The sequence below is a fragment of the Nicotiana sylvestris genome, chromosome 5, assembly GCF_000393655.2.
Source record: "Nicotiana sylvestris chromosome 5, ASM39365v2, whole genome shotgun sequence".
NCBI lineage: Eukaryota > Viridiplantae > Streptophyta > Magnoliopsida > Solanales > Solanaceae > Nicotiana > Nicotiana sylvestris.
In genome coordinates, this window is record NC_091061.1 from 122,726,122 (window position 1) to 122,738,648 (window position 12,527).

Below are 12,527 nucleotides of genomic sequence, written 5' to 3' on the forward strand. Positions count from 1 at the left end.
AATGCCTTAGCTAGACCATTGGCGGCAGCATTGTACATCGAAGAGTTACGTTGCTTGAAGCCAAAGAGATCACAAATCTTGTTCATCAGTCTATTATCAAATGGCATTCCATTATCCGTTATTATGTAACGAGGAATACCAAAGTGATAGATAATGTTTACTCGGATGAAACTTGCAATATTTTCCTTCTTTACTTCCTTAAGAGTAACAGCGTCGGCCCATTTTGAGAAGTAGTCAGTTGCAGCCAAGATGTATAAGTGTCCACCAGAGGACTTTGGTAGTAGTCCAACAACATCCAATCCCTAAGTGTCAAACGGCCAGGATGCAACAGTCGGGTGCAATACTTCAGGAGGTTGATGAATAAAATTCGCATGGAATTGAAAAGCTTGCATCTTCGAGCATAGTCCAAGCAATCTTTTACCATCATTGGCCAATAGTATCCTATCCTTTTTATATGGAAGTGGAGCATTGGTCCAAATTGGTGTGACCCACATACCCTAGAATGCGCTTCTTGTAAAGCTTGGAGTACTTCATCTTCCCCTAAGCATCGTAAGAGTACTCCCTCGAATGATCTTCTGTATAGGGTATCTTTGTAATAAAGGAACGAGGTGCACGACGATGGATTTCAGTTCTTCTCCGCGGATTTTCTAGAAGCAACCCATAGCACAAGTAGTCGATAATGGGTTGTCTCCATTCTTCTTTCTCGACTTCAGAAACAGCGACAAGATGCTTGAGTTCATTTTCTTCACCTTCAGCCTCATTTGGCAGCGGTACTACCCATTTTTGGAAGATAGTAATTTGCGCTTGATCGGGCAAGTTAAAGATGAAGCTAGGGCTGCTAAAGCATCCGCCTTCTTATTTTCTTTCCTTGGCACATGCTGAATAGTCACATCACCAAGCCACCCTATTAACTTTTTAGCGTAATCATGATATGGGCATAGTTCAGGCTTCTTGACCTCGTAACTACCTAAAAGCTGACTGACCACTAATTGAGAGTCACCAAAGACTTGCAATTGCAACCGCTTCATTTCGACAGCCATTTCGAGCCCAAGTATTAGTGCTTGATACTCAGCAACATTGTTTGAGCAGAGTTGCGTCAACATAAAAGAGTAGGGCAGAACTTCACCTTGAGAAGTGACAAATACTACACCAGCACCAGCTCCTCCGTGATGTGCAACACCATCAAAGTACATCTTCCATAGAGGCTGAACTTCGATGACCATGGCGTCCTCATTAGGTAGTTCATCAGTTAGATCCCAATCACCAGGTATAGGGTGATCTGCCAAGAAGTCCGCTAACGCTTGTCCTTTTATAGCCTTTTAAGGGATGTACACGATTTCAAATTGTTGAAACTGGAGGTACCACCTTGCTAGTCGTCACTAAGGACAGGTTTTGACATCACAAACTTGATGGGATTTGCTTTAGAAACCAAACGAACGACATGAGCTTGAAAGTAGTGCTTCAACTTTTGAATTGAGAAGAATAGCACCAAACATAACTTTTTAATTGGCGAATAATTCAGCTCATTTGGTGTCATCATCTTGCTCAAGTAGTAAAGGGAGTTTTCTTTCCCTTCACTATTTTCTTGGGCCAATAGTGCTCCAACAGACCTTTTTTGTGCTGAAATGTATAGTATCAGCGGCTTTCCAAGAATAGGGGCTGCCAGAACAAAAGGCTTCATCAAGTAGGATTTAATGCTCTCAAAGGCATTGCTACATACTTGGTACCATTTGAAAGGGACACCTTTCTCCATAAGGCGACTGAATGGTTGGCACCTCCCAGATAGGTTTGAGATGAATCTCCTAAGGTACGCTAACTTTCCCTGCACACTTTTCAATTCGTGAATGTCCCGAGGCTCATGCATTTTCAAGATTGCATCTACTTTGGCTTGATCAATTTCAGTCCCTCGATGTTGAACAATGAAACCAATGAACTTTCCGGAAGTAACTGCAAAGGCGCATTTCAATGGGTTCATCCTAAGTTGGTACCTCCGGAGCAACTCAAACACCATTCTTAAGTATTTCAAGTGGTCGCCCTTCTCTCTTGATTTTACCACCAAGTTGTCAACATAGCATTCGACATTCTTACGGAGAAGATCATCAAAAATATTCTGCATAGCCCTTTTGTAAGTAGCACCAGCGTTTTTCAAGCCAACATGCATTACCTTATAGCAATAAATACCTTTGGGGGGTACAGAATGCAGTAAGCTCTTCATCTTTTGGTGCCATTAGAATTTGGTTATAGCCTGATGAAGCATCCATAAATGACATTGCCTCATACCCAGTAGTAGCATCGATCATCAGTTATAGAATGGGAAATGAAAACTCATCTTTCGGACATGCATTGTTAAGATCCCTAAAGTCAACGCACACTCGAATCTGGCCATTTTTCTTCCTTACAGGGACACTACTTGAAACCCATGTTAGGTATTTAACTTCACGAATAAAGCCTGCTTCGATGAGTTTATTAACTTCGGTTTCAATCAAGGGAATCAAGTCCGGCCTAAAACGCCTTTAGGCTTGTTCAACGGTCGTGGTTGTCCAAATTTGGACCCATACATTAATTGTTCACATTATATAAAGGGAGAATTACATCCCTTGTCACTTAACCCAACAACCCATCAGAAAATGGACCATGTTTGAAGCCCTTACCCAGTATAGCCCAGGTTGTACATAATCTGAAAATTAATTTTCACCAGTTAGCCCACCCCTTATTTCTTCGTTCCCCTTTTTTCTTCGTTCTTCTTCTCCTTCCCATGTCAGCCTTTGCACCACAAAATTTATCTACTATAGTTATTCTCCTTTAATTCTTTTCCGGATTTCAATGGTTAACTAAGGAATTGAAAAATAAAAGTCACCATTACAAGTGGTTCGAAGATTCGATTTCAAAAATTGAGTTTTCCGATTTGTTAGTTGTTTGGAATGGGTATTGTCTCAATTGATTGGAATTATCAAGATGAGTTCAAAACTTAAATTTCAAGTGATTTGGAGAAGATTTAGGCTATATTTGAGTTAAATTTTAGAAATTGAGTTTTCCGATTTGGTAGTTGTTTGGAATGGGTGTTGTTTCAATTGATTTGAATCATCAAGATGAGTTCAAAACTTAAATTTCAAGTGATTTGGAGTAGCTCTAGGCTATATTTGAGTTAAATTTCAGAGGATGCCCAAGAAAGAAGAAGAACACATGAAGCTCCATTGATTGGATTCATTTGTATAATAATGTATAATATTATATAAATAGTATATGATAGTGTATAAACACAACTTATACACTATTATATCCAAGGTTGATACATTATTTACAGGTATTTGGTGAATTTCTCGTATTTTCTTCTTCTTCTTCTCATCATTCTTCTTATGCACCTATATGTATCAAGAATATTTTCACTCTGTGATTATACATCTTTATACACTTTTATACAACTATATACATATTGTACCTCTTTGTATAAAAGTGTATAACATTGTATAAAAGTGTATAAGCATCGTTGACGAAATTTTTGTACGATTTTCACTTGCAATTCTTGTATAAAACTAGTCCAAATCTCCAGCAAATAACTTCAAACTTTGTATACAACCTACTTAGACTATTTCTAATAAGTTCAAACAATACCTACTCCAAATTTCTCACAAAATTATAATCGAAATTTAACAAGATTAACATTAAAGGAGATGAGATTTTAGGTTTCTCGCGTCTGTTTTTGCGTTTTGCAGTTGTGATAGGTATGTATAAACCTGAAGATATACAAAATTTAAAAAAAAAATAGAGAAGTATTGGTTATGGAAGAAGGCACGAATGAGTGTTGACTGAATAGGGAACTAATTTTTCTTTTCAGTTTTGTTTGCATATGATTCTTTTTCATTAATTAAATTAAATATTTATGGGTGAAAAATGAGGAGAGAGCTACAATACGGGTAGGCAGGAATAAATGAGGTTGTTATAATTAGAGGGAATGAGAAAAGAAAAAATCTTATTGATATTTGGTTGCACATTTGCAAATTTATAACTGGGCTAAAATAGTGTAAGGTCAACTTATGGAGTGCATTATTATGTAATTTTATCTTATATAAATGCACATCGGCTGAGAAGTTTGAGAAATATGGGGAAATCATAATGAGTTATCTTCCAAACTCTTGACAACAGTGACCTTATAGACTTCAAATTGCATGTATTTTAAGAATTCTGTTTGTACGTAAACTTCAGTTTGATATAAATTAATCAAAAATCAAATATACGATAAAGTTATTCACTCTCCTAATCCATATTAAAGTTTTGCTATTTACAACCCTATAAAAAACCCCACTAGAGCGAGTAAAAACTCCAAAAAAATCTTAGTTATTAACCATGGGTAAGAAAAGTTTATTTTCTTGCTTTCTCGCTTTATTTCTCATTTGCAATTTTCTATTGAACATAGCAAATGCTGAGAAATCTGATCCATCGTCTTCACATAATGATGATGAAACTTCACAAGACATGAAAGGATTAGATTGGTATCATCCATGGTTTCATCCACATCCATGGTTTCATCATCCATGGCTACATCCACATCCATGGCCATTCGTTCATCCTCTGATGCCTGCTGGCGGTTTTCATCATGCATGGCCATTTCCTCATCCACCAATGCCGGCTGGTGGTTTTCATCATAAATTTCCTTTTCCATGGCCATTCATGCATCCACCAGTTCCATCTCCACCTAAAGGAGACAAAGGGGAGAAGAATTAATTAAGATGATTGATCACATAATCTTCTTTATTAGATCTTTAGGATTTGATAAAATAAAATAATTGTTCTATGGTAGTTATTTTAATTTATTAGATAATTCGAGTAGTTTTTCGTTGGTAGAATTGTCATTTGATTTCACTTATCATGAAATAAACACGTTTTATTTATATGTACTATTGATTTTGCTTTTATAATTTGTTCCTATATGTTGACTATTCTCCACTTCTATCACTAACACGCCCTTCTATGTAAGAAAATTTTGTATTATTCTCTTTGTTTCAATTTATTTGTAAACCTTAGTATCATAAAACTTTTGAAACTTGTGGTCTTAAATATGTCAAAAAAAAAATTAGAGAACCATCATTCATTAAAAAAGTATTTGCTTTCAAAAAAAGTTCGTTGAATAATCTTTAAAAAAAAATCTATCTTCAATATACATTGTTAAGAGTTCACGGAAACACAAAGTAGCATACACTTTTTTGCTTTCTTGATTAAATTTAAGTACCACAATTAGGCCCTATTTGGCCATGAGTTTTGCCAAAATAAATTTGGGATTTATTTTCAAAACTCATGTTTGGCCACAAATTTTGCCCACATTTTAGCCAAATCCCAAACCCCAAATCCCAAAATCACCCCAATTGCTGATTTTGGGCCAAAATCCTAAAACTTGGGAATTATATATATGTTTTTCCAAAATAAAGTTGGAAAATATGTTTTGAAAACGTATGTCCAAACACATTTTCATTTTTACACTAAATTTCACCCAAATCAAATTTTTCAAAATAAATTTGGAATGTACAGTCAAACGCTAGCTTAGGATCTTGGGATGTTTTCCATAATGATAGTATCTCCCCTTAAGGCAATTGTAGCAACTGTTGCATCCATTGATTTTCTCGAGAACATACCTTTCTTGCTTATTTGTTTAAGTACGGCAATTAGGATCTCGTTCGACGAAAGGAAAAAAAAAATTCTTGTTCAAGGATTGAAGTTGATTTGCTTTGTAAAAAGAAGATATCAATAGACTCCAGCACAATGGTTTCCTGGGATTCAGCCTCCTCTTCCAAAAGCTAGAAGTTTATTACTCAACTAAGTTATACACTACTATTAGGGATGGCAAAATAGTTAAAAGAAAACAGTTAACCATCCATATTATCCACTAAAAATGGGTTGGATAATGAACTTTTTAAAAATGAATCCAAAAATGAACATATGCAATAAGTCATAGATGCCGGTTAACCCATTTTTTATCCGTATTAAATGTGGGTCGGAACGGATAGTTTATCCATTTTTAGATGACCCGTTTTCGACCTTAACTATATCTGACCCAACCACACTATTATAGTAAAAGAGAGCGAAGGGTGTGTGAACAAAATCATTGCCTATTTCAGGACAAGGAAAGCTAGCAATCAGGCTTGTTTCCAATAGCAAATTGAGGAGTGTACAACACATTGTTCTCAGATCAAATTGTTCATTTTCCATCCTTTCTGACTTAATAAACCAGACACCACATAACATATTCACATTTAGAGTGTACAACACATTGTTCTCTGACCAACAAATCTAAACCTCAAAACATATGCAAAACAGGAAAACGAAGCACAGAAAACCATAAATGTAAACTGACCACCCATGTACCAATATTCTGCGCTGGCGCATGAGAGGCAACTCAAAAATGAACAACAAACTACATAATGACGGAGTCTCAAGATGTTTGATTTTCGGGATTGGTAGGAGGAAGTGGTTTAGTAACAGCAGCCAAGATATCAGCATAACCAACAACTCCAACTAAATGGTCCTCATTCTCGGCATCTGTAACCCATACATGAGTTGCTCGATGTGACAACATCTGAGCCATGACAGCAGCCAGTGAGCTTGTTTCTTTACATGTCAATGGCGCACTTCTGCCCCGATACATGCTCCTAGAAAAACTTAAATTTGGGTTTGTTGGATTGCTGACGAACCCAATACTCCTGCTGCTAAATTTTTTTGGCCTAGTCGTACCACGACTATTGGCTGTATTTGTATTTGCTACCATAGAATTGACTGCAAAATCAGGTAGGGATTTTAAGGTAATATTATCCTCAACCCCCATCACAAATTGTCCTGCCGAAAAATTAGCCAAGGCCCACGCTGCAGCCAAGTGATCACACTTCCACAGTTTAGTGGCAGATATCTCGCCAATGATTTTATTGTAATCATCTGCAACAGGCTCGATGACTGCAACCGCAGGGGGATCCTTTGGCAGTGTTTGAGTGGCATCAATTGCTTGACGTGATGCTTCTATTGAGCAGTAGTTTGGGTTAATGACTCCAAGGGAATAAATAGAGGAAAGAGGGATAGGGGCTAATGCACCAAGGCAACCAATAATGAAACGGATGATATCTTCTCTTGATAGACAACAAAATTTGTCACGAATGGTTGTAGACGAAGAAGGTGATGGTCGGTTGGCATTGGCAGCAGGATTTGAAGTATCAATGTTCTTTAGCCATTTGCCGTTGTAAAGAATTGAAAATCTCTTGCTCATGCCTCGCCATACAACAATTTTAGGAACTAGGAGTCGCTTCACACCTTGCTTCATCATCTCCAGAGCATCTATCAATCTGCAACAACAGTGGATCAGCAATATACCAGTGTAAGGAATAGTTCCTAAGAATTTTCATCGTCCTCTCACTTTCCAGGGGAAAACTCATTGTATAGTTCAACTTCCTCTTTTTTTTTTGGATGAAGTAATAATAGATTTCATTGTTGGCATCACGAAGATGCATAATAATACAAAAGTTATGGAAGCAAAAAAGACACTGTTAGCTCAATTACAAAAAGACTATTCTAGTACCAGGGAGCTAACGAAGTTCAAAAAGTTGTCAGGAGAATCTAAGGGGGAAAGGTAATGCCAACTTGTATAGTTCAACTTCCTCTCACCTTCCAGGGGAAAAAGATACAAATCCTTGAAATCTTTTTAGCATCTTCTTTCTTTTTGTACCTTGTATATGAAACCAAAATGAATATAGCTACCTTGTTTGATCTATTAGTCATACTAGTTGACTTTATTTTCTAAAACTACTTTCAAAAATGAATATAGCTACCTTGTTTGATCTACCAAGTGGAGGGGAAATTATTTTCTAAAACTACTTTCAACCCTCCCAACCCCACCCCCCGACCACCTCTCACACACCTCCTCCCCTCCCCCGGGCCACCCCTGCCTACCCCGTCCCCCATAGTGTTTGCCTAGATTATATATAAATGCTCTTGGGACAATATTTTCTGGTTTTCAAATATCAAAAAATAAGTAAGAAAACCAATTATATTCCAGGAACACAGTTTTCTTCATTATCAAACACACCCTTAATCTTTTACATTCTATTATCGAAAGGTACATGAAACCAAAAGCTAGCACTCTACTCTTCATTCTCCAAGGTCCAAGTATGAATCCTCCAGACATCTGAGAGACCAGAGGCGGAGCCACCATGTTCCCTATGGGTTCGGCTGAACCCAGTGGCTTTGGTTCAAACCCTATATTTATCTTTAAGAATCCATTGAATATGTACAAATTATTCATTTTGAACCCAGTAACCTAAAAGGATTAGAATCCCCGAACCAATAAAATTCAAATCCTGGCTTCGCCTCTGTGAGGACACCCAGAAGGGAACAATGATATCAACCAACTGATTAAAAGCATACAGACCTAACGCTATCCAGTCATGGTGCCCGAAGAAGAATATTAATAATTAGTCTTTCTACTCAATACAGCATGAAAAGGCAACCGAGAAATTTCAAGAAATCATGAACATTGTGAGTTGCAACATAGACTCGTGGAAAAAAGGTGATACTAGAATACACCAATGACATGACATTATGACAAATTGACAACTATGCTAGGAATTTTCTGGAGCATGCGCACACAGATATTGACACTGTCCAATGAATCTGGCCATCTGGGGAAAATATATTAGGAACGTGCCAGGAAGAATAAACATGAGATATTTGTACATCAACTGTTACTCCTTTTTCCTTTTTCTCCTCAGACTTACTCTTTTGTGTTTCTTTTTCTTTTTTTTTAGGGCGAGGGGTTGTTTCCTTCACTGCCGTATCAGCAGAAAACAATCCTCAGATACTCCAATTCACCCAAAAAGATTAACTTAATTTGATAGAGAATGAGCCGCCTTATTAAAAACTCACCAACCATACACAATGACCTTATAACCTAAAAGAGCAGTTGATACTGACTATGAGAAGTCAAGGGAACAGATTTTTAGGATCAAAGTTTCACATGTGAATTCAAAAGGTACCCAAAGCATAAGAGTATCCCATTCAAGATAAGGTAATCATGTAACAACCAGCAACATACTTGGGTCTTCCACTAGGCTCCAAGTATAAAGACTAAAAGGTGTGACAAGGAGTGATTAAGAAGTGTAAAAGAAGCTAGAAACACTGGAAGAGACCTATCATTTGGGGGACAAGTGACACTTATAAATAGTGTATTACATGGAACCCCAGATATAAAAAGGGACTTCTCATGTGATGACAGCAAGGAGAGAGAAGATTCATTTGGTTAAATGGAAATGTTTTAAAAATAAAAGGAAATGCCGATTGGAAAATCAGGAAAGATAGCACATTCTCGCTCATATTATCAATGGTTAATGAAGTGTGGTACAGATGAAGCAATTTCAGCTTCTTCAAAGATGATCTGAAGACAAAAGATCCACCCGAAGTCGTATGCTTTGAATGGATGGTTAAAAAGGAAAAGTGGATTCAATCTACATAATGGATGCTTTTTATCCGATGATAGTTCTGAAACTGTAAAACATTTATTTTCCTATTACACGGTAACAAGGTAAATTTGGAGAATGTTCCTAAATCCTTTGGCATACAATGGGTGCCCTAAATCCTTTGGCATACAATGGGTGTTTACAAAGGAATCCTACAGAACAACACTGTATGAAGGCAAAGAAAGATCAGATTTACTTGTACAGGACCATCCCTCACTATGCATTCTTTGGACAGTGTGGTTAGAGAGTAATCAAAGATGTCTTGAAGGGAAAGCAACAACCATTACTGTTGTAAAGTTTAGGACTAATCGTTTGACTTTTTGCTGTAGGATGAATCTCGTGATGATGGTGATAGTATTATGGACTTATTAGGTTCCTTTAGCGTCTAGCAGATCGAAGTCCAGGTATCTTTCTGTGCACTTGAATTAACCATTCAATAATAGTTTTGCTTGCTTATTGGAAAAACCAGCAAACAAGGGAAACCTCACTTCAGAAAAGAGAAAGAAAGAGAGGTGAACAAAGTTTCCTAGAACACCCCAGGCTATAGCCCAACTTAAACAGCAGAACCAACGTTACAACAAACTGACATTTCTTTGGAGCAACAGTGAGGTAAGGCCGGATAATGCAGCAGGCATTCCCCTTGATGCTTTTAGATCTCCAAATCCGGGCTCTTTTTTCAGATAATGAAGTAATCCTGTCTTTCTAGTTCCAAAATGCGGTGGGTAATGGGCATACCCCTCTACACTTCTCCTCTCAAATACCTCACTTGGGGTCTCCAGTATCCATTGTTGCTATTATCTAGAACAACAGTACAGCAAAATCCTAAATTGATACCTCAATTCCCAGGCCAACCGAATGAATTCTTTTCTACCATAAACCTAGAGTATCTTTACATGTTATAGAATATAACCAAGCAGCCAATACATCTCATATTCCAGCATAGTAGTTGCTTTGCTAAAGGGAGAATCCCAAAATCTTTAAGTACTTTGAACTTCTGCCTGAGTTCAAAACAGAGAGACAATTCATAATCAAGTATGAGAGAGAGAGAGAGAAAGAAAGAAGTCTTTAGCTTCAACCAGATTGCTGCATTGATCAGTGAAACCAGCCTGCAAATCCTTCACTCTATATCCTCCCCTAACAAATTAAAGAAGGTCCTACTCCACTCAAAGTCGAGAAAAATATCTAGCATGTGAGTGATTCAAACCTAGTTAACAATTATGAGAATGTGAGAATTAATCTTGCCACATCGTGTTTCGGTTGCAAAGGAGAGACACAGATAAACTCAAATTCAATCACATGAAACACTGCATCAGTCAGTCCTCCAAACTTATTAATTTCTAACTTACAAAATATACAAGGCTCCACTAGTCAATGAATCGACTATGCATACACCACCTGCGGAACCCTTTGCTATCCCAGTCCTATGGTATTTCAATTTTTTCTTGTCTCCATATCACTTGGCAATCAGATAACCACCAAAGATACAAATTGCTACTCAAGAAGTGAACAATTACTCAACAAGCCGAATTTCTTAATCATATTTCACCAAGTTTTGCTACTAAAACATTATTCCTCCGTCCCAATTTTACATGGCGATCATTTTATTTTGGAATATTCCAAAATGTTTGACACCATTCTATTTTATATAACTTTCAAATTTATCAAACTATTCAAATTTGAAATCATGATGTGACGTTTTCCTCTACCAAACTAACTTTTCAACCGTTATTTAATTCATTGTTCTTCGACTAACATTAATATAGTAATATATAAGACAAAAACATCTTAAACTTTGTGTAAAGTCAAATACCTTCATATAAAATAGAACATGCAATCCTATGCAACCTTCTATAACTCCCTGATCAAACATAAAGGATTGGCATAACAATGAATAACTTGAACGAGCGCAGTTTATATACCTTGTGGCAGGATCAAGCTCCTTGAGCAAAGAAGGATCAGGAACCACAACCTCAGAAACAGGAGTCTTCATTGCTTTCTCCTGATCAACCAAACATTCCTCTCTGGCCAAGAATGCAACAATATCAAGTGAAGTTAGAATACCAACAAACCTTTTTGCCCTCATTTCTGAATTCTCAATTACACTCTTTTGAGATCTAATCTTCCACACTGGTATACCACATTCTGTAGATTCCCCAATTGCCTTAATTGCAGCCTCCACTGTTTGTGTTTCACTAAATTCAACTAACTCTGGCTTCCCCACTGTCAGATCACCCACCACATGGTACAAAAACACCGATGCCATTTCCACTCAAAATTGGTTCTTGTTTCTTTTCTTTTTTTAACTAAAAAGGTTTAATTTTTCCAAGATTTGTATAATATGCTCAAGATTTATCTGAATCTTGGATTGTAAAAAAAGATCTGAATTTTCGTGATCCAGAAAGAAAAGTTCAAATTTTGATAAAGGGTATCCAAAAAAGATGCAATTTTTCTAAATGGGTCAGAGGAAATTCCAAATCTTTCTGAATTTTCCACGTAACCAAACAAAAGAATATCCTTTCAAAAAGGACTTATAAGAGGGAATGGAGGAAGATAAGGAGAAGGTGGAAACGGGTAATGCGGAATCTGATAACAGTAGCAATACTAAGAGGAGATAAGGCTACAAGATTGGCCATGGATTAATTGGAAGTTCAACAAAGGCAAAAGCCAAGCCCATCAAAACAACAAAAATTCTTGAATTTCAGTTTCCTTTGAACAGAATTTCTTATTTCTGGGTAAAATTTAGCTTACCTTAGCTTATAGAAAAAATGGAAGAAGGCAAGAAGATTCTAGAATAGGAGTATTTAGTGGGGATGAGAGATGAGGTAAGGTCAAATGGTCAACTGAGATAGTGAGATATCTTAATAATTGAGTAATCATAGATAAAATGATTGAAAACCGAACACCAATGGTAAAAGATTACTACTCAATTTATGTGAACCATTTGACGGCACGGAGTTTAAGAAAAGAGAAAACTTTTGAAGTTGTGGGGTAAAAATGAAGCACATATATTTTGTGTGGCTATAAATTATTACATAAAGT

The 12,527-nt window shown here is 36.8% G+C and overlaps 1 protein-coding gene across 1 annotated transcript; it reads right to left on the minus strand.

Moving 5' to 3' along the window:
- Positions 1-6,122: 6,122 nt before the first annotated feature.
- Positions 6,123-12,318, minus strand: LOC104239252 (CBS domain-containing protein CBSX6). The gene is made up of 2 exons (XM_009793834.2): positions 11,408-12,318; positions 6,123-7,322 (listed from the first exon to the last, which is right to left on the minus strand). The coding sequence occupies exons 1-2, from the start codon at positions 11,749-11,751 to the stop codon at positions 6,425-6,427; spliced, it is 1,242 nt and encodes a 413-aa protein (XP_009792136.1). The 5' UTR covers positions 11,752-12,318; the 3' UTR covers positions 6,123-6,424.
- Positions 12,319-12,527: the final 209 nt, after the last annotated feature.